Source organism: Salvelinus namaycush, chromosome 13, assembly GCF_016432855.1.
Source record: "Salvelinus namaycush isolate Seneca chromosome 13, SaNama_1.0, whole genome shotgun sequence".
In the NCBI taxonomy this organism is placed as follows: domain Eukaryota; kingdom Metazoa; phylum Chordata; class Actinopteri; order Salmoniformes; family Salmonidae; genus Salvelinus; species Salvelinus namaycush.
Window position 1 is genome coordinate 24,515,441 of NC_052319.1, and position 27,522 is coordinate 24,542,962.

The following is a 27,522-nucleotide window of genomic DNA, read 5'->3' on the forward strand; positions in this document are numbered from 1 at the left end:
CCAAGAGTGTGCAAAGCTGTCATCAAGGCAAAGGATGGTTACTTTGAAGTTTCTAACATCTAAAATATATTTTGATTTGTTTAACACTTTTTTGGTTATTTTCATAATTTTGATGTCTCACTATTGTTCTACAATGTAGAAAATAGTAAAAATAAAGAAAAACCCTTGAATGAGTACTGAAGGAGGAGCAGTGTTGCTTATGAATATGTATCTTAAAGAATATACTATGTTTACTACTTATAAGATGTTTATTGATGGTTGACACTCTTGATTCTTCGAAGGTATTAAAAGAATCAAGTAACTACAAAGTAACAGTAAATAACTTCCTAACAGATGGTATGCAAATGCTGTATTATTTTCAGGGCTTTAAAAAAGTGTTAAAAAAAATATCAAGACAATTCTGGCTGAGCAACAATCATACAAAACCACCCTCAGTGCATTGAATAAAAGTAAAGACATTTTTAACATAACCCATTAATAGTCTGGGAGGATCTAGTTTACAAGCCCCCATTTTAGGAATGCGCTGATTTGTAATTTCTCCCCTGCCCATAATAACATAGCAGGTGTTCCTCACTACAGTTTGGTGACGGCTTGCGACTGTTTATTTTTAAACCCATTCCACTTTAGTGGACAATTCCGGTGGAATACCGGGCAGAAGCAATCTTGGGACACCAGGTGTTAGGTGCGCTACTCCCCCCCCCCCTTCCCCCCCAGGCTGGCAGGCTGGCAGGCTCTGCTTGCGTCCTTATTAAAGCTGCTAAAATCATTTTTAAATGAAGTGGGTTTGGGACCCTAGGGACAGGTGCAGGCCAGGGAGAGAGGAGGTAAGGTTTTGGGGAGTGGTGGAGGTGGGGATCCTGTTGGAGTAAGGTGCTGTAGGATGCCAGGGGAGATGACTGATGACAGCTGTAGGGAGGGAGCCTTTCTCTGGCTCTGCCTCCATGCAGCCATGGGGTCAGGGAAAGCGGGTGAGCAGGGGGCGGAGGGTGAAGGGTGGAGGTATTTCTTCGGTATCGTATTTACGAGGCCCTTGTAATGGGTGGGGGTGGGGTTAATGCCCCAGCCGGCCTCTTCGGACTGATATAGACAAGAGGAAGGAGCTAGAATTCGCTCCGTTGGTCCTGCCTAGTTACTGGCATCGGCAGCTGAGGCTCCTACCCCTAATACCTCGCACATCTCCCAGACATGGAGAACACCCAAAGTTCAGTGGTCATTCTGACCCCTACCCTTGCCTTGCGACCTCATATGGGGTCATTCAAAGGGAGCTGGCTAATCCTCCCCTGCCTCCCCTGGTCTAGTCATGGGTGACTATGGCCCTGGTCCAAAAGTAGTGCACTATAAAGGGGTGCCATTTGGATCATAGCCCTAGTCTTGGTTCTGGGTTCCAAGATTACTAGCTTACCCCTGTCCACCCTCTTAACTTTCATCCCCAGAAGACAGATCAGTGAGGTGGATCATTACCCCATTCACAGGCTATCAAAATGTACTGATGAAACTCTCTTCCATTGCAGCAAGAGAGTGTCTAAAACATGCATTACTCTATCTGGACACCATTACATGTATTTAAAAAAAAAAATCTACTATGTGTGTGTTTGTGTGTTTTTAATCTTCAAAGATAAACTAATAGTCTACAATAAAGATAAAGGACACATAAATACCATACAAATCTAGTTGAAATAGAAATTTGCACATACTGGTAGCCTAGACTTACTTGTGTGCCCCACTCCCCCATTTCCCCCATCATCCCCTCAGGTCAACTGCAGGAAGTGCCATGCCCCTGTCATTAGGTCAGCTACAAATAGAAACGGTTCCTTTTTTTAAACTGAGGTCTTCTGATTGATTTCTACCAAGTAGAGTGGTTGCCTTCACATAATCATTTTGACAACCCATGAAGCACGACTGAGTGAGGAGCTGATTTCACTGTCATTAATCATAGAGAGATATAAGATGTGTCACCGAATGTGGGATTGTATGTCTCTGACTGTGTTTGCGTGTTTGTGTGCGTGCGTGAGAGAGAGAGAGGGGGGGGGGGGGGAGTAGGCATTTACATTCCGGTTTTACATTTCGTCTCAAGACATGAAAATAGCCTAGGCTATACTAGAAGTGATAACATAACAGTGGCAGTGACATCAGATATAGACCACATTAGAAGTAGTCATATCCCTGATTTGTTATTCTCTACTTGGGCCTATTTGACTCTATTCTCTATCTTATGTAGTTTTAAAAATGAAGGTTTGGTGAAGCCCATGGCTGGTCAAAAAGTTATATTCAATTCCCACTTATTGTAATGCTTTCTATTCTATTCTATTTATATTCTGTTCATCAAGTAGCCTTGACTATAGGGAAAATACATGAATGAGAAAACGGTCAGAGATAAACAAATGTGCATCTCACTGCATGCATATAACCCACATCTGACTAGAAGAATAGAAAGCTACATTTTATTAACATTGAAAACTGAACCATCTTATTGTCACTGATAGCCCCATAGATACATTTCCTCATACCGAGAGACACGGGAAAGATAATGCGCGATGTTGTGTGTCATCACAACAAACAAGACTGATGCATTCCTTGGCTCAGCTGATATAAAACAGTGGCTGTAAAAATTAGGCTATCGTTACCGGGCGGCTGCCCTTTAGGCTACCGGGTAACCCAGGACAACCTCAATCACTGCTTCCCATGTTTTCCTTTTTTCCCACAGCTACAGTAGCATTGTTTTAAATAAACATCTTCCGACGCTCATCCTTGGCCGCGACTTACATGGGGTGTCCCTATTCCATGTATATGCTTTTTTATTAGCTATTATGGTTTTGACAATTCTGAATTTGTTTTTGACAATTGTCTTTAGAACTGAAATGTGAAAGGGTTCAACCAAGTTTATGGGTTCAACACTGAGTGCACAAATCAATGAGAGTGTAGCCACTCACTCAAACCACCACAGAGGGCTATTTGAGTAGCAGAGTATGACACCTGTGGCATAAGGAAAAAGACAGAGAGAGAGAGAGAGAGAGGTGAATACGAATGATGACATCTTAGCCATGCGACTACGACCTCCCGAAAGGCCTGCAGTCAGATGACCTCATGCACCGGGCTCAGAAGCAGGCGTTCTGATAGGCCCAGAGTAGGCAAAGGCGGACAGGGGCGTGACTCCGCAGCAGGCCAAATCGTAGCTTTACCTGGCTATTCTTGCAGTTCTCTTTAACCAGGAGGTTTCTAGGATCATCCAACACACTGCTGTACTTATCCTTGGTCTTCTCATAGGCTGCTCTATAGTGCCTCTGCTCAGAATGTCAAAAAGTTAAAAACAACTAACAAACAAACAGTGAGCTGCGACAGTCAGGAAATAAGAAGACTACCAGGAAAGAAAGGTTAATAGCATGTGATAAATAGAGGAATGAAGCGCAGACAAGGGAATTTGAGTGACAACGACACAGTATTGTGGCTAGGACCACCACAGGAAGAAGGATGGTCCATTCATCACCATTTACAGTACATCTACTAAATGTTATGAACTAATCATGATCATGTTACCCTCAAAGCTGAGAATCCAAATGAAATAGAAAGAGAACACGTTATACTCATAACTGTATCTGGTTTTCATAAGAAATAGACCACATTAGAAGTAGTCATATCCCTGATTTGTTATTCTCTACTTGGGCCTATTTACACTCTATTCTCTATCTTATGTAGTTTAAAAAAAATGAAGGTTTGGTGAAGCCCATGAAAGAAATCCACCCTTGGCTGGTCAAAAAGTTATATTCTATTCCCACTTATTGTAATGCTTTCTATTCTATTCTATTTATATTCTGTTCATCAAGTAGCCTTGACTATAGGGAAAATGCATGAATGAGAAAACGGTCAGAGATAAACAAACCTGCATCTCACTGCATGCATATAACCCACATCTGACTAGAAGAATAGAAAGCTACATTTTATTAACATTGAAAACTGAACCATCTTATTGTCACTGATAGCCCCATAGATACATTTCCTCATACCGAGAGACACTGGAAAGATAATGCGCGATGTTGTGTGTCATCACAACACACAATACTGATGCATTCCTTGGCTCAGCCGATATAAAACAGTGGCTGTAAAAGTTAGGCTATCGTTACCGTGCGGCTGCCCTTTAGACTACCGGGTAACCCCGGACGACCTCAATCACCGCTTCCCATGTTTTTCTTTTTTTCCACAGCTAGCATTGTTTTAAATAAACATCTTCTAACGCTCATCCTCGGCCGCGACTTACATGGGGTGTCCCTATTCCATGTATAGCACAGCCCCCCACGCCTCTCCTTGCGCTGTCCAATCCCGTCCCTTGGGCTGCTTTGACGAGGGTACTTTGTAAAATATACTCATATATATACGCCCAGATGCTCCCTTCATGCTCCGAGTCTTCTCCAAGCTTACGCGGGAACTGTCTGAATTATCGGTGAAGTAGCTAACTAACTTACTCTCTGCTAAAATGGCACCCAAGAAGGACGCTAAGGCGGCACCCGCCAAGAAAGCCGAGCCTGCAAAGGCAGCCGCACCTGCTCCCGCACCCGAGCCTGATGTGGTCGCTGCTCCCCCTCCACTTGACTTGTCCACAGTCAAGGTAACTATGTTCTTTCTGCTTTACCCTGCCTCCCCTAGCCTATGCCCTGCATCCTCCCGCTATCCTATTGGGCACTTTGTCTGTCTGCAAAATAAAAATGTTATTGTAATGTTAAATTATGCTATTCTTTCATGAGTCACAATATAATTTAAATATTTACATTTACTAGGCTTTATTTGTTACTATGCTTCTTTAGAGTCTCTCCGTTGCATATGTGAGATGTAGCCGGTGTTTGACCTGGTCGTTCGTTGGGAGTGTTTTTCTGAAGCTACAGTATGGTATGGTTGCCAGTGAAGGGCCATTATCACTACATGCTTGATGCTACAATCATATGGGCCTAGACTACATATTATATGGGAATGTAAATCCCTATTAAATTTAAATATACAAATTGATAACCAATCTATTTGTGTGCTGTTAGGATATTGTAGGCACATGTTACTTATTAGGCTACCTATTTCAACCTATGGAGTTACCACAGTTTTGAAATAGTTTAACAAAGTAGGCCTACTGTTGTATTTTGACAAATAATTATGTTGGGATTATTTTGTCATGTTTTCCATAATGTATTCTATGGCAAATGTTAAGAGTGCTCTCTGAGACGGACCTAATTCTGATGCAGGATTAAAAATGTTGAGACAGAACCTCGGTTAGCTCCGGAGAGGCGATGCTCGCGCTCATCTAAGCCACGCCCTATGCCCCTCGGCTCCCCTGATAGGCTGAACGAGTTTGTAACAAGGTGAAATGGCAATGGAACTTGTCACCAAATGTGGACATGTTCAAGTATCTAAAGATGGACCTCAAAGACCGAGTACCATCATAAGAGTATAGCTGTGGAGCTAATTTTGTCTCAAGGATTTGTAGGGGTAATATTTCTTAGCTGATGGGAGCATAACTCTTTATCATTTCTTTTACTTGCTTTCCACTGGGCCACGCTTGTTGAATGAACGTTGTTTCCACATAATTTCAACGAAATTACTTTGAACCGATGTGGAATCGATGTTGAATTTATGTCTTTGCAGAGTGGGATATGTGGTGTTTTTGTTGGATTAGTCCAATTTATAATCCAATTGACTGTGTTATTTTCAAGCAAAATCCAATTGTCAAAATAACCTACACACAGTAAAGCAGGCTACAATACAATCAGTATTGTTTATGCAGCAATACAAGATTAAGAGATGCATATTAAGCTATATATCCCTTTTGCAGTTAGTCATTTGCAAAATTATTGTAAAATGTTCTTCTACACTGTAAGGAGTCAAAGGAAAATCTACTGGTACATAATCACTTGAAAATGTTTTGTGTTTGATCTCAAGGTAGTGAGCCTGGTGTGTATAGCCTAGGCCTACTCCAACAGCCCAATAGCAGATGGCCTCACATTTGAGACAGTATGAGACCTAAAGTAAAACTGGGGGACTATTGCAGACGGGTACCCCAAAACCTCATCCCCTTCTTATGGCACTCAGTTTCATTGGTGTGTAAGATGGACTGTAAAATAGTAAGGAGATGACCCAAGCCCCCTGTAAGTCAATATCTGGACCTGGAAGTGGAGTTAAGTAAAGTGGAGTTAGCCTACTACACTGGTAGTCTTGCGATACCAAGACTCTCTTTCTAGAATCAGGTTTAGGAGAGAAACTATTCTGGGGAGATATAGAAAGGCTGTAGTTGAGGCTACTCAACAATTTCCCTAGACAGTATAATAGGAGGGTTTAAGTCCATAGAAAGTCTCAGATCTGATATAGCAGACAGTGGAATTGTGCCAGGATGGTATTACTACACTGGCTGTAAATGTTCCAAAGTGGGCCCCCACTTTCTTTCAATGTTCTGATTGCTTTTCTCTGCTTTCCTCTATAGGTGGAGTTCACTCCCGACCAGCATGAGGGTAAGTTCACTAAACCATATTACTAAGGGACAGTTTAAAAAGCATGTTAAATGATCTATTGAAAGTGTTTCTTAGGCCAATACTATAGGCTAAATATGTGTCTTGAAAACCGGCCATATTACTATTACTGTAAAAAAAAAAAAAATCTGATATCGCTGTCACTGCTGTAAAAAGTTACCACTATCACTGCTGTAAAACAGATCACTAACACTGCACCTTCGCAGACCTGGGTTAAAATACTATTTGAAATCATTTAAAATAATTTTTCTGAGCGTGCCTGGCTTAATGGACCAATAGAATAATCCCAGAACCGCAAACCGCAAACCGCAAACCTCGCTCACCTGGCACTCCAGGCAGGCTAGAGCAAAGATTTCAAATAGTATTTGAACCCAGGTCTGTACCTCTGACGCCTAATAAAACCCACTATAATAAATCCACTTTAGGTCTTTTTACATAGTATTTACCCAACATGGATTAGCTGCCACTGATTTCTATCTCAATGTTACTTTTCCTACACCTGGACTAAGTAGTGTTTAAAAATATAACAAATACCCCAAAAAATGCAATAGTAATATTTTGACTAGGCTTACTTTTGATCTGAATAACCCAAAGAACTTGTAACATTAAACAACCTCGGGAGGGTATTTACAACTTGATATTTCCTATAGAGGTGAACGTTGTCAAATGACATGCACCTGCAGCCAATCTCAATACATTTTCCAAAATTGCAATGGTCAAGCCTCTAAGGTTCTTAGGACACAGTTCACCCCTCTATATGAATGTAAACACATTATGGCTAAATTAACACTGGGCAAAAAAGCCTGATATATTATATAAACAAACAACAAAACTATTCAATTAAATTCATGGTATCTGATATCTGGTTGGACCACAGATTAGGGCACCACAGATTAGGGTACCACTTGACCCGTTATAAACTGTCACAATGAGTTATAACCTGTTATAACATAAAGGCTGGTTGCAGTCAACTGACCGAATTGCCCCCTAATGGCCTAATGGGTGGAATGTTATAAATATTTGTCATAATTTCATAATTAATTAACATTATTTTATTTTTTTAACTGGTGTTTCTATGTTAATTGGTTTTGTGATATTAAAGTATTCTGTGATGTACAGTACCAGTCAAAAGTTTGGACACACCTACTAATTCCAGAGTGTGCAAAGCTGGCATCATGGCAAAGGGTGGCTACTTTGAACAATCTCAAATATAAAATATATTTTCATTTGTTTAACACTTTTTTGCTTACTACATGATTCCATATGTGTTATTGCATAGTTTTGATGTCTTCACTATTATTCTACAATGTAGAAAATAGTAAAAATAAAGAAAAACCCTTGAATGAGTAGGTGTGTCCAAACTCTTGATTGGTACTATATATAAAGTGTCATATTGGGATGCAAACTCAAAATTCAATACATTTCAACTCTATATCTGAAATGGTACAGGTGTGCTCTTTGTTTAAGCCCATAACCATGTGTTAAGCCCACCTTGATTTAGCTCACAGCAGTAAAAGGTTTTAAAGTTGTCAAGCAATATGGAACAGAAAAAAAACGTATCCGTAGGCCTAATAAGACATGTAGGATTTCCAATTTATTATTCCATTCTCATTGACATTCTAAATGTCAAAGACTTATGCATCCTGTCTCATATTGTCACCCTTTGATAAAGCTGAGCTCATTACCAGAGAATGCCCTGGAGGATGCCAACTGAGATCCATTTTAACTCCTAAATTCAGAAATCCATAGTTGCTTCGCCCTCATGTTGGTGCTAGCAAGCTAACAAGCATGCCAGGTAGTGCTAGATATCAACAGCCAATCCAGTAGGGGCTGGAAACTATAGTGAGCTTCGATTGGTCAATAGCAACACGATGTTGTGGAATATTTGCATAAAGTTCAACTTTGGTCACTGCGCCCTGTTCACCTCCCTCGTCAGCATGCGATAGCGCAGTCATCGCCCTGGCTGGTTGTTGGTTACGCCACTGTCAGCATTCTCTTGGTTTACTCAGTCCATTCACAGCATTGCCTTATAAAGGAGCGGGGCTCATATTCTCTCTGCAGTATCGATTCCAAGTTGGTGCTTTAAATGCTTTCGTCCTGGGCGGCCCGCAAGTGATAGAGAGAAAGAGACAGCTGGGGCTTGCGCGAGCAGGAAATCACATAATAACTATTCCTCTTTCAACGGATCACTTTCAATTGAGTTCCATCATAAGCCCATATAAATGTTTAGGCTAGGTAGGTAACTCTTGTTATCTTCTCCCCGGGCTGGTGTCGTCTCTCCCCATTGCACGTGCGCAATTTTTAGTGAGCAGTGGTGTAAAATACTTAAGTAATAATACTTTAAAGTACTACTTAAGTAGTTTTTTGGGGGTATCTGTACTTTACTTTTACTATTTATATTTTTGGCAACTTTTACTTTATACTTCACTACATTCCTAAAGAAAATAATGTACTTTTTACTCCATACATTTTCCCTGACACCCAAAAGTACATTTTGACAGGAAAACGGTCCAATTCACACACTTATCAAAAGAACATCCCTTGTCATCCCTACTGCCTCTGACCTGGCACTCACTAAACACAAATTCTTCCTTTGTAAATTATGTCTGCTTGTTGGAGTGTGCCCCTGGCTATCCATCAATAAAAAAACAAGACAATTGTGCAATCTGGTTTGCTTAATATAAGGAACTTTGAAATGATTTATACTTTCACTTTTGATACCTAATGACATTTTAGCAATTCCATTTACTTTTGATGCTTAAGTATATTTAAAACAAAATACTTTTAGACTTTTACTCAAGTGGTATTTTACTGGGTGACTTTTACTTGAGTCATTTTCTATTAAAGCTTTACTTTTACTCAAGTATGACAATTTAGTATTTTTTCCACCACTGTTAGTGAGGATGAAGAGTGACGTGCGCACCCCACCTAGTAGATAAGTGCAACAGCCTGCTGTTACGCAAGTGCGCATGTGCTGACACAGAAAGCAGCCCTACAAAGATATTTCTCTCAATTTACCTAGATCCATTTTCTCATAAATGACCTGCTCTGCTTGATTGAAATTATATATTTGGCCAGGTCTCCCTTGTAAAAGAGGTATTCTGACCTCAACGGAACTTCCTGGATAATTACAGGTTAAATCAAATATTAACAGGAGGCAATTCTACATCAAGATCCAATAATAAAAAGGATAGGGCAAAACTCTCATCATTGATTTGAGATATTTACAATAATCCCTGCAAAAACACCAAAGACCAAATGGTCTGCATGTTTGTTTCATAGATCTCTTGGTTTGTTATAATAGCTTCTGTTGGCCTCTAGCCCAGGTACTCTGATAATAAAACCCTCTCTCTCTCTCTCATATCTCACCTCACCACACCACAGACTACAAGGAGGCTTTCGGTCTCTTTGACAGGGTGGGTGACGCGAAGGTGGCTTACAACCAGGTCGCTGATATCATGCGCGCCCTGGGACAGAACCCCACCAACAAGGAGGTGCGCAAAGTCCTGGGCAACCCCTCCGATGAAGGTAAGACACACACATATACAGTACGTAAACGGATACAAGGACACACAAGTGCAGGCATACGCACACACACACACATACACAAACTGATACAAGGACACACAAGTTTGTCCTACTATAGCACACTAGGGAAGAGAACATGTCCTTCAATAAGTGACCACACCATAGAGATAGATAGAAGACAAAAGAGGCTTTCGGTATGGGCTGCGCCATTGAGGACTTCCACCATTTTGAAGTAGTCAACTGAGTAGGACTTCCTATGGGTTAGGAAAGGATCATATAATTCAACCGAGGTCATCAGGAGGGATCAGCCAATTAATTATACTCGTGAGCAAACATTCCACAACTGCAGGTGGTAGTAAATCACCAACCTTGGCTTTATACCTGTTCAAACAACATACTTCAGGAGGCAGTATGCACCGTTTCAGTTTGTTTGCTAACTCATAGAAGTAGTAGAAGGACTACCGTCGCTGCTCGCGCTCTCACAGACGCCATAATGGGACAAATACAATGATGCGATGTCTATCAAAGTCTATGGATTACACCTTGGCATTTGTCAGATCCATTTTATAGCACATTGTAACAAGTCAGCACCTGTCATGATGGACAGATCCCTCCATTGGTGGTGTTAAGCCTGAATAGCTGACAGATCCCTCCATCGGTGCTGTTAAGCCTGAGTAGCTGCAGAAGGTCTTTGAAGTAGGGTTACAATACCTGCCAGTGTGAAACGTGATATACCTTTATGTTATTTCACTATGTATGTACAGTATCTTTAAAAAAAATTTTTTACCATTATTTAACTAGGCAAGTTGGTTAAGAACAAATTCTTATTTTCAATGATGGCCTGGAACAGTGGGTTAAGTGCCTTGTTCAAGGGCAGAATGACAGATTTGTACCTTGTCAGCTCGGGGATTTGATCTTGCAACCTTTCGGTTACGAGTCCAACGCTCTAATCACTAGGCTACCTGCCGCCCCATCTATGTATGTAGTTATATTTTGACACACACACACATGCACGCACGCACGCACGCACGCACGCACGCACGCACGCACGCACACACACACACACACACACACACACACCCCGGAGCGTACTGTATACTTATAGTGCATTTCCTCTCACTCTGGCTGCCCACAGACATGGCCGCCAAGAGATTGGAGTTCGAGGCCTTCCTTCCCATGCTCCAGCACATTGTCAACGACCCAAACAAGGGAACCTTCGATGACTACGTTGAGGGTCTGCGCGTCTTTGACAAGGAGGGCAATGGCACCGTGATGGGAGCGGAGCTGCGTATTGTCCTTGGAACATTGGGTGAGTGGCTGCCTTGGTTTAGTTTTAACATGAAGTGTGTGTATGAGTGCATGAGTTCCTGTGCGTATATTATATGACACCAGACCAGCTGGTGACCTGACCTTTCTCACCTCTCCCTCCCTCTAGGTGAGAAGATGAGCGAGGCTGAGATTGATGCCCTCATGCAAGGACAGGAGGATGAGAACGGCAGTATTAACTTCGAGGGTAAGCTTTCAAGTCTTCCAAGTCTTAGGTCACGTCCCAAATGGCACCCTATTACATATAGGGAGACATTTTCGTAGTGCACAACCAATGTCAAACAATTACCATAAACCTCAGTATAATCTGGCAGCATGATTTGATACTTTTCTTCAACAATATGCATTATAAGTAGGTGACTTCCCACTGGCCACAGACATCAGTTCAACGTCTAGTTTTGATTTCAGTTTATGTGACAAAACAAGGAAGTATAGTGTATTGCAGTGATCATCAACTAGATTCAGCCACGGGATGATTTGTTCTTTCATGGAAGGTCAGGGGGCCTGAACATAATGACAAATCATTTGTAGACGGCAAATTGACTGGAAGAAGCTCAAACAGATATATTATTTTACTAAAACATTATCATTTGAAACTTTGTATACATTTGTATACGATCACATATCATGTGTGGGAATACTTTGGAACAGATTTCTTAAATTAAAATCACTTGGAGCTGATTTGCTGGTGTTTTTACAGTCTTTAATGTCCAACAAGTAAAAAATAAAATAAAAAAAGTTTTTAAAAAGATAATAATATATATATAATAATATATATATAATAATATATATATATATATATATATATATATATATATATATATATATATATATATATATAATAATATATATATATATATATATATATATATATATATAATTTATTTATTTTTGCTCAGAAATCTTGGGGGGCCAAATAAAATCACCTGCGTGCCAAATTCGGCACGCGGGCAACCAGTTGGTATAGAGAATCATTGCACCATCCAAACTACTGTGAAATATATTTTCCATAACCTTAAATATTGTATTTTCAGCTGTTTGAAGCTGGTGTATTTAACCGAAAGTAAAAGACACAAAAACTAAACTTAAAAATGAGAATCATAGAAATAGCACACATTGAATTTCCATTGAATTGTTTGCTTTATTGTTCAATTTCTTGAACTGGTGTATTTAACCGAAAGTAAAAGACACAAAAACTAAACTTAAAAATGAGAATCATAGAAATAGCACACATTGAATTTCCATTGAATTGTTTGCTTTATTGTTTGCTTTATTGTTTATTGTGTGCTTCTTCGACTTGCTTTTAATGAGAATGTCAGATCTATAACTCACATTTTTTGTCGGGGTCACCCAAAAAGTTACGTATTGCAGCTTTAACATTTGGTTGAGTTGTCAACAACAATAAAAAATGTCACCATGTCATTGGATTTAGGTTAAAAGTTAGGTAAAAAAAAACAAAGACAAAATTCCCCTACATTGATGACTTTTTAAAAATCCAATCACAATGCACATTGCTTTTGCCGTAAGAGAATCGCCCATAGTGTACAACATTATACCAGGGCCCATAGGGAATAGGTGCAATTTGGAAGGAAAACTTACATCATACAGGTCTTTTGATATGTTATATTGTACATAAGATAGAACCATATTTCAGTCCAAAAACATTTATTAGATTATACCGTAGTTATAGATTTGTATTGTCTGTTTTTATTTTTAATGTAGATCAAAAAGCTTTACGTGCTTACTCACTCCTCTTTTTCTATCTTTTTTATTTCACCTGTGACCACCTCCTAACCCTCCCTCCTCACCCCTCTACCTCCCCCTCCTCCCTCCTTTGCCTCCCCTCACTCCTCCCTCCTCCTCACCCCTGCAGCCTTTGTCAAGCACATCATGTCTATTTAAGGATCCTCCAGCTGCAGTGGCTAACGAGGAAGCTAACGTGTTATCTGCAGACCCAACGGTGTCAGGACATCCACTCCCCCACGGTTACTTCACCACCACCTGATAAAGAGACAGGGGGAAAATGGACTATGAGATGTAATTTTTGTTGTTCGTTTCATTCTTTTTTTTTGTTGGTCTGACTCCGACCTCCGACTCTGCTCTCTATTTTCCTCCATTGGAAGCCATCCTTTTTTCTCTCCAGCCAACCGTCAGATGCTCTTGTTGTTTGTCCCCTGGTATGCCTCTCCACCGTGGGTCGGTGAGGGAAAAGAGGTAGGGATGACTCACCGAAACGTTGCAGTAGTTAAGCTAAACCTTCCATCACTTACTTACTGCCTGGATTGGGCCAGTAGAGGTGACTGGCTTTGCTCAAGACTGGCCATCAAAACTCACTCTCCCTATCTATCCCCTCAGTCTTAATTTATTTATCTCCTCTGCTATTTCACATAATAAACTTTTCAAAAACCCTCTGGTGTCGCAGCTCTTATTCTTTGCTCTGCGGGAGAGTGCAGACAGTGAGGGTATGTCCCAAATGGTACCCTATTCCATATATAGTACACTACTTTTGACCAATAGGCTGCCATTTGAGATGCATCTTGAGTGTAGCTACAGGGTAGCTACACTCACTGATGGTGGCCTAGCAGCCGAAACGTTTGTTTTCTTGTTGCATCTCAAAGAATGATTAAAAGATTTAAAAAACATGTGTCACTCTCTTTTTTTAAGTATGGGTCCTGCACTTTAGAGGGGGGTAAACCAAGGTTATTATAGTTTTTTTTAATATTCCTATTTATTTCTATTAGTTTTAAGATTTTTATTTGAAATTCAGTTTCAGATCCAAAGTTTTAGAAAAACATTTTCTATTTCGTTTTTATATGATTTAGTTTCAGTTTTAGGGACAGAAAGAAGCCTAACACGGAACCCAAACCGGCTGCGTGCGTGCGCCATCGTGCGCTATCGTGCATAAATGTATTTTGTCCCCCTACACCAAACGCGATCACGACACGCAGGTTAAAATATCAAAACAAACTCTGAACCAATGACATTAATTTGGGGACAGGTCGAAAAGCATTAAACATGTATGGCAATTTAGCTAGCTAGCTTGCGCTTGCTAGCTAACGTTAATTTGTCCTATTTAGCTAGCTTGCTGTTGCTAGCTAATTTGTCCTGGGATATAAACATTGAGTTGTTATTTTACCTGAAATGCACAAGGACCTCTACTCTGACAATTAATCCACACATAAAACGGCCAACCGAATCGTTTCTAGTCATCTCTCCTCCTTCCAGGCTTTTTCATCTTTGAACTTATATGGTGATCGCATCTAAACTTTCATTGTATTACCACGACAACTGGCAACAAAGTTCGTCTTTCAGTCACCCACGTGGGTATAACCAATGAGGAGATGGCACGTGGGTACCTGCTTCTATAAACCAATGAGGAGATGACTTTCAGCGCGATCTGCGTCAGAAATAGGAACGACTTCTATTTTAGCCCTTGGCGTCGCAGACGCTCGTTGGCGCGTGCAAGCAGTGTGGGTGCAATAATTGAATAACATGGATTTCTAAATTTATTTTGCGACGTGTCCGGTCTGGTCAGCATGTGGCTAGGAGCCTTTTATGTGTTTTATAGTTTTTTGGGATGTAATTTCTTGCCACTGTGGAGCAGTAATGCATACGGGGATGGGTCAGGTCATAGGTTTGGTTTAAAGATACACTCAACGAGATAATGTAGATCAGGAGTTCTCAAACCTCTCCCCAGAGACCCCCAGCCGTTTCATGTATTTCAACTACTCCACAGGTAGCATACCTGATTCAAATGGTCAACTAATCATCAAGCGCTTTACTAGGTGAATCAGGTTTGTTAGTTCAGGGTTATAACAAAATTGTGAAACATCTGGGGGTTCCAGAGGAGAGGTTAGAGAACCACTGATGTAGATGCACAAGTAAACAGTAGTAGTGGGTCAATTTCCACAACAACCAGGAGCGTTGAAGCGCGAGACTAAACTTCTCCACTGTTTTGGTCCCGTAGCTACCATGTTGTAGTGGTGTGAAGCGCACCCATGCACATGCGCAGATATTATGTGTGAATGTGGGATAGGAGTCTTGCATCTGCTCATCTCAATGGACACATTCGTGCGGATCATTTTTGTCAAGTCGGTGGACCCTTTCAAAGTTTGTTGCATTCTGGAGATAAAAAACAGATAGACTGAATGAACTTTACAAAAAGGCGTGATCAAAAGTCATGACGTTTTGTCTGCAGTCAACTGCAAGTTTCTGCAGCTGCTCTTCACCAACTTCGTCCTGCAGCCATCGCCTGCATTGTGGGAGGCTTTGTCAACCAGTCATTAGTGTGTTTTTGTTTGACCCACGCAAACGTGACCAAAGACATGACTCAAATTGTTTTTCATGATTAGTTTTTGTTTCAGTTTTAGTTTACTATAATAACATTGGTGGTAACTATAAGTTCAGCAAAGTTTGGAAATAATCAAAACGAGAGTGTTCTTCATAGTTTTTTTATTGTCATTAATTGTTAAGAGCATTTTTTTATTAGTACCTTATCAACAGGAGAAAAAACTGCGTACATCTAATTTTAATGACATTAACAGTTGCTGTAGGTTGGGGCAGAGGATAGGAGATAGGGGGATGCAGAAAGTACACAGAAGCAAACAAACATCAGGAATACTAGGAGAGGAAGGAGGGCTAAATACCACAATGGCAACAGAAAAAATACACCGTAACACTTTATCAAACAGATGCAACATGATTTGTTGAGTTCCTTTTTTAAAAGTTTGTTTATATGAAATGTATTTTTTTATGCATTTTCCCACTTTATTTCCCCACCCTAAATGTTTTACACAAAACAAACCTAGCATCTAGAAGTGAACTGTAAGGATACAGGGACCAGAGTTCCACAGCTGCTTCCTAAATTGAATATTTAAATAATAGTCATAGTTTCATTCACAATATGGTTCAGACAACTGCAAGCCCTCTTGAGTGCATTCTCAGCCTGCTCTAAGAGCCTTGGGGTGTTCATCAAACACTATGGACTAAAATATCTTACAGCCATCCAATGCCTACTGTAGCTAGCATTAGTGAATGGATTGTGATCACAGCTTCTGTGAGCTTTCAGCTACATCAAAGTTTCTTGTGAACTGAGATTTGTGAGATGAGAATCACTGCAGCATCCTCTTAAACTTAACCAGGACTGGCAAACCAGCCTTCGGGAAGAAAAACTCCCAGAGAGAACTCTTGAGAGTAACATTATTTAGTACTCTGTAAGTAAAATATATTTTATAATCAGAAATATGTCATGTGTATCTGAGAATTGTATTATGGCATTGCCATTGCCATTGAGATTTTATGTTTGGACTCTTAATATGAAACTACCCTTCCCAGACTCACCTGCGTGTGAGGAGGATTCACGGGAGAGATGTGTGAGTGACAGAGAAGTGAAGTAATGGAGATGTAGCCTAATGTGTTGTGCTACTGAAGTATGTGCTGCTGCAACTTGGAATGATTCAACTATAAAAATATCTTGATTGTAACCTGACTCTTTATCATCGAAATCCACGGGCTCTTCGGACAAAGTGATAGATAGTTAAGTAAAATAATTAGGGTACATTTAATACTCTGTAAGTAAAATAAGCCTTGTTCGAGCCAGAATGGCCCATATGGGCAGGAGCCTAACTCCTGTTTCTGTAGTGTGAGGCAGCTTGATGTACAAGTACACCCCCTGGACAGGTAGCTAGTCTGGCACAGGGCCTTTAGTACTCTATTGCAGGCCTGAAAAATGCACTTCTTAACAATATCAGCACAGTTGTCTGAAGTCAACTTCAACAAACATAACATACTAGTCAACTAATATCTACAAAAACATGAAGAAGTGTTCATATCTTTATCCAATGATTCAGTAAATAACTTACTCAAATCCTTTTATTTGAAATAGAAAATAGCCTCTTTCCATAACTAGAATTGATACATGCTCATCATACCATTATCTAGTGCTTGCAGTAATGCAATTGTACAGGTATAAGTTATACTTAAAGGACTTATCACTTTTTAAAATAGTTTTTTGAAGAGATGTTGTTGCTGACAAAGAGCTGGCATATATATATATATATACAGTACCAGTCAAAAGTTTGGACATGCCTACTCATTCAAGTTTTTCTTTTTTTTAAACTATTTTCTACATGTTAGAATAATAGTGAAGACATCAAAACTATGAAATAACACATATGGAATCACGTAGTAACCAAAAAAGTGTTAAACAAATCAAAATATATTTTATATTTCAGATTCTTCAAAGTAGCCACCCTTTGCCTTAATGACAGCTTTGCACACTCTTGGCATTCTCTCAACCAGATTCACCTGGAATGCTTTTCCAACAGTCTTGAAGGAGTACCTACATATGCTGAGCACTTGTTGGCTGCCTTTCCTTCACTCTGCAGTCAAACTCATCCCAAACCGTCTCATCCTTCTTGGTCAAATTGCCCTTACACAGCATGGAAGTGTGTTTTGGGTCATTCTCATGTTGAAAAACAAATGATAGTCCCACTAAGCACAAACCAGATGGGATGGAGTATTGCTGCAGAATGCTGTGGTAGCCATGCTGGTTAAGTGTGCCTTCAATTGTAAATAAATCACAGACAGTGTCACCAGCAAGGCACCCCCACACCATCGCACCTCCTCCTCCATGCTTTACGGTGGGAACCACACACATGGAGATCATCCCTTCACCTACTCAAACCAGATGGGATGGAGTATCGCTGCAGAATGTTGTGGTAGCCATGCTGGTTAAGTGTGCCTTCAATTGTAAATAAATCACAGACAGTGTCACCAGCAAAGCACACCCACACCATCACACCTCCTCCTCCATGCTTTACGGTGGGAACCAAACACATGGAGATCATCCGTTTACCTACTGCCATGTCTCACAAAGACAAAAAATCAAAAATTTGGATTCATCAGGACAAAGGACAGATTTCCACCAGTCTAATGTTCATTGCTCATGTTTCTTGGCCCAAGCAAGTATTTTCTTCTTAATGTTGTCCTTTAGTAGAGGTTTCTCTAAAGCAATTCAACCATGAAGGCCTGATTCACACAGTCTACTCTGAACAGTAGATGTTGAGATGTATCAGTTACTTGAACTCTGAAACATTTATTTGGGCTGCAATTTCCAAGGCTGGTAACTCTAATGAACTCTGCAGCAGAGGTAACTCTGGGTCTTCCTTTCCTGTGGCGGTCCTCATGAGAGCCAGTTACATCATAGAGCTTGATGGTTTTTGCGACTGCACTTCAAGAAACTTTCAAAGTTCTTGACATTTTCTGGATTGACTGACCTTCATGTCTTAAAGTAATGATGGACTGTCATTTCTCTTTGCTTATTTGAGCTGTTCTTGACATAATATGGACTTGGTCTTTTGCCACCCCTGCCTTGTCACAACACAAACACATTAAGAAGGAAAGAAATTCCACAAATTAACTTTTAACAAGGCACACCTGTTAATTGAAATGCATTCCAGGTGACTACCTCATGAAGCTGGTTAAGAGAATGCCAAAAGATTCTATATGTGTTATTTCAACATGTTGATGTCTTCACTATTATTCTACAATGTAGAAAATAGTACAAAAAAATGAATGAATAGATGTGTCCAAACTTTTGACTGGTACTATATATATATATAGTTGTTTATATATTTATTATATATTGGATGTTGGACAAGCATGATTTGCCTCAAGGATGCTTGATTTATGGTGAATGTTGAGTTTGGCATCCATTCACTTTACTGAGAAAAACAAGACGTGTTGGCGAGATGGCACGGGTATTGTATGGGTATGGCCACGTGACTTTCTACCTGTGGCAAGAAAAAGCTGCTTCTAAGCACTGAACAGAGACCACCCCACCCTATACCTGGCCCTTAGCCCGATTATTTTGCTAAAGCTGATTTGGGGTCAGTGCTTCGACACCATCTAACTATTTATATACCTATCTATCTATATGCAGCATAAATAAAAACAATACACCAAATACAGGTACTTGGAATGGAAATATCAACAAAAATGGACCAAAAGTACTTTCTAAATATTCTGTAGTTCCCTCAGGGTTGTTGTTGTTGTTTCTTCATTTATCTTGTTGACATAGGGCAGGGTAGGCAGCTCCATCGGGCGGCGGATATGAGGCTGCTGCAGGATGGCGGTGTCTGAGTGTCTGGGCTGGGGTTGATGAGTAGCAGGGTTGAGGAAGTCTGAGGCCTGGGACAGGGTGAGGGAGTCTAGGGTGGACTGGAGGTCGGGTGGGATGAGGGTGTCCAGGGCCTAGGATGGACGGGAGGCAGGGTGTGGTAAGGGTGTCAGGGATGGACTAGCAGGAAGAGTAGAGGCTGAGTGGAGGCAAAGGGAAGGTGTCTGGGGGGCTGAGCAGTCTACAGGCAGAGTGGACTAGAGGCAGAGTGGTCTAGAAGCAGAGTGGGGTTGAGGCAGGGTGAGGTTGAGGCAGGGTGGGCTGTTCGGTACCCGAGGCTGGAGGTGGACTTGTGGGAAATTGAAGGCTGGGTGTGGAGCCTGGGGTGGACTACAGGAAAGTGAGGGAGTTCGAGGCTTGGGGTCAGGTTAAACTGGAAGCAAGTTGAGGGTGTCAGGAGTCTGGGATTAGTCGTCTGGAGACAGGGGAAAGCGTCCAGGGCTGGGGTGAACTGGAGGGAGACTGTAGGCAGGGGAAAGCGTCCAGGGCTGGGGTGGACTGGAGGGAGACTGTAGGCAGGGGGAAAGCGTCCAGGGCTGGGGTGAACTGGAGGGAGACTGTAGGCAGGGGAAAGCGTCCAGGGCTGGGGTGGACTGGAGGGAGACTGTAGGCAGGGGGAAAGCGTCCAGGGCTGGGGTGGACTGGAGGGAGACTGTAGGCAGGGGGAAGGTGTTCAGGGCTGGGGTGGACTGGAGGGAGACTGTAGGCAGGGGGAAGGTGTTCAGGGCTGGGGTGGACTGGAGGGAGACTGTAGGGCTGGGGTGGACTGGAGGGAGACTGTAGGCAGGGGGAAAGCGTCCAGGGCTGGGGTGGACTGGAGGGAGACTGTAGGCAGGGGGAAAGCGTCCAGGGCTGGGGTGGACTGGAGGGAGACTGTAGGCAGGGGGAAGGTGTTCAGGGCTGGGGTGGACTGGAGGGAGACTGTAGGCAGGGGGAAGGTGTTCAGGGCTGGGGTGAACTGGAGGGAGACTGTAGGCAGGGGGAAGGTGTTCAGGGCTGGGGTGGACTGGAGGGAGACTGTAGGCAGGGGGAAGGTGTTCAGGGCTGGGGTGGACTGGAGGGAGACTGTAGGCAGGGGGAAGGTGTTCAGGGCTGGGGTGGACTGGAGGGAGACTGTAGGCAGGGGGAAGGTGTTCAGGGCTGGGGTGGACTGGAGGGAGACTGTAGGCAGGGGGAAGGTGTTCAGGGCTGGGGTGGACTGGAGGGAGACTGTAGGCAGGGGGAAGGTGTTCAGGGCTGGGGTGGACTGGAGGGAGACTGTAGGCAGGGGGAAGGTGTTCAGGGCTGGGGTGAACTGGAAGGAGACTGTAGGCAGGGGGGAGGTGTTCAGGGCTGGGGTGGACTGGAGGGAGACTGTAGGCAGGGGGAAGGTGTTCAGGGCTGGGGTGAACTGGAAGGAGACTGTAGGCAGGGGGAAGGTGTCCGGGGCTGTGGTGGACTGGAGTGAAACTGGAGGCAGGATGGGGTGAGGGAGGTCCAGACCTTGGGGATATGGTGGCTGGAGGAAGGGTGAAGGTGTCCGGTGCCTGGGGTGTCTGGGTGCCTGGATATCTGGGCTGGGATTGACTGGAGGCAGGGTGGTGGTCAAAATATCCAGTGCCCGGGCAGAGGTTGTCAAGGCGCTCACAAACCCTGCATGGTCAGGGCAGCGGTGACATCGTCAGCCAGAGTGGCTAGCTGTGGAGACTCCAGCAAGTTGATGCTGTCGGAGGAGGACAGGTGGCTGTGGCGGTGGGGGGACAGCGTCCCTGACATGCCCGTTACCGGTGACTGGGTCATGATGATCTCCGCCCCGTGGTCCACCCGGGCCTTGGCCGTGTCACGGAACAACAGCTTGTGGCTCTCGATCTACAAGGAGTTAGGGTAATTGAGATAGACGGGAGGTACACACACACGCACGCACGCACGCACGCACGCACGCACGCACGCACGCACGCACGCACGCACACGCACACGCACACGCACACACACACACACACACACACACACATACACACAGGTGAAGGATACGCACACATGCGCATGCATGCACACACACACAGGTTGGAGATACGCACACACACACAGGTTGGGGATACGCGCACACACAGGTTGGGGATGAAGCACAAACACAGAGGTTGGAGATACGCACACACACACAGGTTGGAGATACGCACACACACACAGGTTGGGGATATGCACACACACACAGGTTGGGGATACGGGCACACACAAAGGTTGGGGATGAAGCACAAACACAGAGGTTGGAGATACGCACACACACACAGGTTGGGGATACGCGCACACACAGGTTGGGGATGAAGCACAAACACAGAGGTTGGAGATACGCACACACACACAGGTTGGAGATACGCACACACACACAGGTTGGGGATACGCACACACACACAGGTTGGGGATACGCACACACACAGGTTGGAGATACGCACACACACACAGGTTGGAGATACGCACACACAAAGGTTGGGGATATGCACACACACAGGTTGGAGATACGCACACACACAAAGGTTGGGGATACGCACACACACAAAGGTTGGGGATACGCACACACACACAGGTTGGGGATACGCACACACACAAAGGTTGGAGATACGCGCACACACAGGTTGGGGATATGCACACACACACAGGTTGGGGATACGCACACACACAAAGGTTGGAGATACGCACACACACAAACGTTGGGGATACGCACACACACACACAAACGTTGGGGATACGCACACACACACAGGTTGGGGATACGCACACACACACACAAACGTTGGGGATACGCACACACACACAGGTTGGGGATACGCACACACACACACAAACGTTGGGGATACGCACACACACACACAAACGTTGGAGATACGCACACACACAAAGGTTGGGGATACGCACACACACAGGTTGGAGATACGCGCACACACAGGTTGGGGATATGCACACACACACAGGTTGGGGATACGCACACACACACAGGTTGGGGATACGCACACACACACAGGTTGGAGATACGCACACACACAAAGGTTGGGGATACGCACACACACACAGGTTGGGGATATGCACACACACACAGGTTGGGGATACGCACACACACACAGGTTGGAGATACGCACACACACAAAGGTTGGGGATACGCACACACACACAGGTTGGGGATATGCACACACACACAGGTTTGAGATACGCACACACACAGGTTGGGGATACGCACACACACACAGGTTGGGGATATGCACACACACACAGGTTGGGGATACGCACACACACACAGGTTGGAGATACGCACACACACAAAGGTTGGAGATACGCGCACACACAAAGGTTGGAGATACGCACACACACAAAGGTTGGAGATACGCGCACACACAGGTTGGGGATATGCACACACACAGGTTGGAGATACGCACACACACAAAGGTTGGGGATATGCACACACACACAGGTTGGGGATACGCACACACACACAGGTTGGGGATACGCACACACACACAGGTTGGGGATACGCACACACACACAGGTTGGAGATACGCACACACACAAAGGTTGGGGATACGCACACACACACAGGTTGGGGATACGCACACACACACAGGTTGGGGATACGCACACACACACAGGTTGGAGATACGCACACACACAGGTTGGGGATACGCACACACACAAAGGTTGGGGATACGCACACACACAAAGGTTGGGGATATGCACACACACACAGGTTGGGGATATGCACACACACACAGGTTTGAGATACGCACACACACAGGTTGGGGATACGCACACACACACAGGTTGGGGATATGCACACACACACAGGTTGGGGATACGCACACACACACAGGTTGGAGATACGCACACACACAAAGGTTGGAGATACGCGCACACACAAAGGTTGGAGATACGCACACACACAAAGGTTGGAGATACGCGCACACACAGGTTGGGGATATGCACACACACAGGTTGGAGATACGCACACACACAAAGGTTGGGGATATGCACACACACACAGGTTGGGGATACGCACACACACACAGGTTGGGGATACGCACACACACACAGGTTGGGGATACGCACACACACACAGGTTGGAGATACGCACACACACAAAGGTTGGGGATACGCACACACACACAGGTTGGGGATACGCACACACACACAGGTTGGGGATACGCACACACACACAGGTTGGAGATACGCACACACACAGGTTGGGGATACGCACACACACAAAGGTTGGGGATACGCACACACACAAAGGTTGGGGATATGCACACACACACAGGTTGGGGATACGCACACACACACAGGTTGGAGATACGCACACACACAGGTTGGGGATACGCACACACACACAGGTTGGGGTTACGCACACACACACAGGTTGGAGATACGCACACACACACAGGTTGGAGATACGCACACACACACAGGTTGGGGTTACACACACACACACAGGTTGGAGATACGCACACACACAAAGGTTGGGGATACGCACACACACAAAGGTTGGGGATACGCACACACACACAGGTTGGGGTTACGCACACACACACAGGTTGGAGATACGCACACACACACAGGTTGGGGATACGCACACACACACAGGTTGGGGATACGCACACACACACAGGTTGGGGATATGCACACACACAGGTTGGAGATACGCACACACACAAAGGTTGGGGATACGCACACACACAAAGGTTGGAGATACGCGCACACACAGGTTGGGGATATGCACACACACACAGGTTGGGGATGAAGCACAAACACACAGAATGGGGATATGCACACACACACAGGTTGGGGATACGCACACACACACAGAATGGGGATATGCACACACACACAGGTTGGGGATACGCACACACACACAGGTTGGGGATACGCACACACACACAGGTTGGGGATACGCACACACACACAGGTTGGGGATATGCACACACACACAGGTTGGGGATACGCACACACACACAGAATGGGGATATGCACACACACACAGGTTGGGGATATGCACACACACACAGGTTGGGGATACGCACACACACAGGTTGGAGATACGCACACACACACAGGTTGGGGTTACGCACACACACAAAGGTTGGGGATACGCACAAACACATAGGTTGGGGATACGCACACACACACAGGTTGGAGATACGCACACACACACAGGTTGGGGATACGCACACACACACAGGTTGGAGATACGCACACACACACAGGTTGGGGATACGCACACACACACAGGTTGGGGATACGCACACACACACAGGTTGGAGATACGCACACACACACACAGGTTGGAGATACGCACACACACACAGGTTGGAGATACGCACACACACACAGGTTGGGGATACGCACACACACAGGTTGGAGATACGCACACACACACAGGTTGGAGATACGCACACACACACAGGTTGGAGATACGCACACACACACAGGTTGGGGATACGCACACACACAGGTTGGAGATACGCACACACACACAGGTTGGAGATATGCACACACACAAAGGTTGGGGATACGCACACACACAAAGGTTGGGGATATGCACACACACAAAGGTTGGGGATACGCACACACACAAAGGTTGGGGATACGCACACACACAAAGTTTGGGGATACGCACACACACAAAGGTTGGGGATACGCACACACACAGGTTGGAGATATGCACACACACAAAGGTTGGGGATACGCACACACACAAAGGTTGGGGATACGCACACACACAAAGGTTGGGGATACGCACACACACAAAGTTTGGGGATACGCACACACACAAGGTTTGGGGATACGCACACACACAAAGGTTGGGGATACGCACACACACAAAGGTTGGGGATACGCACACACACAAAGGTTGGGGATACGCACACACACAGGTTGGGGATACGCACACACACAAAGGTTGGGGATACGCGCACACACAGGTTGGGGATACGCGCACACACAAAGTTTGGGGATACGCACACACACAGGTTGGGGATACGCACACACACAAAGGTTGGGGATATGCACACACACAGGTTGGGGATACGCACACACACAAAGGTTGGGGATATGCACACACACAGGTTGGGGATACGCACACACACACAGGTTGGGGATACGCACACACACAAAGGTTGGGGATACGCACACACACAAAGGTTGGGGATACGCGCACACACAGGTTGGGGATACGCACACACACAAAGGTTGGGGATACGCACACACACACAGGTTGGGGATACGCACACACACACAGGTTGGGGATACGCACACACACACAGGTTGGGGATAAGCACAAACACACAGGTTGGGGATACGCACACACACACAGGTTGGAGATACGCACACACACACAGGTTGGGGATACGCACACACACACAGGTTGGAGATACGCACACACACACAGGTTAGGAATATGCACACACACACAGGTTGGGGATACGCACACACACACAGGTTGGAGATACGCACACACACACAGGTTGGGGATAAGCACACACACACAGGTTGGGGATACGCACACACACACAGGTTGGGGATAAGCACAAACACACAGGTTGGGGATAAGCACACACACACAGGTTAGGAATATGCACACACACACAGGTTGGGGATACGCACACACACACAGGTTGGAGATACGCACACACACAAAGGTTGGGGATACGCACACACACACAGGTTGGGGATAAGCACAAACACACAGGTTGGGGATATGCACACACACACAGGTTAGGAATATGCACACGCACAGGTTGGGAATACACACACCGATGCACACACACATGTGAGGGATACCCACACACACACACAGATGTCATATGGAGGGTTCGAGTGGTGCTAACCTTGAAGGAGACTGTTTGAGACTGATGTCCGACTGATCAGTGGTGCGTCCCAAATGGGACCTTATTGCCTTTATCGAGCACTACTTTTGACCAGAGCACATAGGGCCCTATAAAGGAATAGGGTGCCATTTGGGACTCAACCAATCTTCGTTGTGATGAGGTTACAGTATGATGGGACTTACCATAATGAGGCCTCCACCAGGGGTGTGGTGTGCATTATCCAGGGAACCCACCTTGGGCTGGGCCTTGTCTTTGAAGTCCAGCTTCACACTTTCTATGCGCACGTTACCTCCCCCTAGTGGAGCAGATGGAGAGATGGAGAAGGGGGGCAGAGGGAAGGGGAGAGAGAGCCAAGAAGACAAGGAAGGGTAAGATGGTGAGAGAGAAAGAGAAAGGTGTTCCAATATATCATTATACTTTATCATCGATAATTAGTCAAACCGATGAAAAGACAGACGAGACCCTTAGTCCTTATCAGGATCCCCATTAGCTGTTGCCATGATTACAGTCTTCCTGGGGTCCATACCCTGCTGATATATCACTTGATAATGTAATTGAAAAGATGCTTTGGAAATCGATCACTACCTCTATGGGTTAACTAGGACACAGGGAAATACAGACATTGTCATCCTACAAGACACATTGTATAGAGTAGACGGACCATTTGTTGCCCTCTAGGTTACAGAGAGCTGGTAGTCCCATCTACCAAACTACCAGGTGTAAAACAAATCAAATCAAATTGTATTAGTCACATGCGCCCGAATACAACAGATGTACCTTACAGTGAAATGTTTACCTACGAGCCCCTAATCAACAATGCAGTTAAAAAAAATATGAATAAGAAATAAAAGTAACAAGTAATTAAAGAGCAGCAGTAAAAAAAAATAGCGAGACTATATACAGGGTGGTACCGGTACATAGTCAATGTGTGGGGGCACCGGTTAGTTGAGGTAATTGAGGTAATATGTACATGTAGGTAGAGTTATTAAAGTGACTATGCATAGATAACAACAGCGAGTAGCAGCGGTGTAAATAGTCTGGGTAGCCATTTGATTAGATGTTCAGGAGTCTTATGGCTTGGGGGTAAAAGCTGTTTAGAAGCCTTTTGGACCTCGACTTGGCGCTCCTGACTAGGGTGGTCTTT

At 44.2% G+C, this 27,522-nt stretch overlaps 2 protein-coding genes across 2 annotated transcripts in view; one reads left to right on the top strand and one right to left on the bottom strand.

Moving 5' to 3' along the window:
* The first annotated feature begins 4,390 nt into the window (after nt 1–4,390).
* LOC120057929 (myosin light chain 1, skeletal muscle isoform-like) lies at nt 4,391–13,938 on the top strand. Its single transcript, XM_039006406.1, has 6 exons — nt 4,391–4,600; nt 6,455–6,482; nt 9,885–10,028; nt 11,164–11,337; nt 11,464–11,541; nt 13,228–13,938. Exons 1-6 carry the CDS (start codon nt 4,469–4,471, stop codon nt 13,254–13,256), a joined length of 585 nt encoding a protein of 194 aa, XP_038862334.1. The 5' UTR covers nt 4,391–4,468; the 3' UTR covers nt 13,257–13,938.
* A 7,218-nt stretch (nt 13,939–21,156) lies between these two features.
* Nucleotides 21,157–27,522, bottom strand: part of LOC120058045 (microtubule-associated protein 2-like) — a 34,061-nt gene continuing 27,695 nt past the window's right edge. Inside the window, exons 12-13 of the mRNA XM_039006528.1 lie at nt 26,561–26,673; nt 21,157–21,381 (exon numbers count right to left, since the gene is read on the bottom strand). Coding sequence (XP_038862456.1) covers nt 21,157–21,381; nt 26,561–26,673 — 338 coding nt within the window. The remainder of the gene's footprint in view (nt 21,382–26,560; nt 26,674–27,522) is intronic.

What these genes read in the sequence shown, in the direction of transcription:
- LOC120057929 (XM_039006406.1), top strand. Translation starts at nt 4,469, where the DNA reads ATGGCACCCAAGAAGGACGCTAAGGCGGCACCCGCCAAGAAAGCCGAG. An exon ending in GGGCAACCCCTCCGATGAAG is followed by an intron (nt 10,029 to 11,163) that starts GTAAGACACACA and finishes GGCTGCCCACAG; the next exon opens with ACATGGCCGCCAAGAGATTG. An exon ending in CGGCAGTATTAACTTCGAGG is followed by an intron (nt 11,542 to 13,227) that starts GTAAGCTTTCAA and finishes TCACCCCTGCAG; the next exon opens with CCTTTGTCAAGCACATCATG.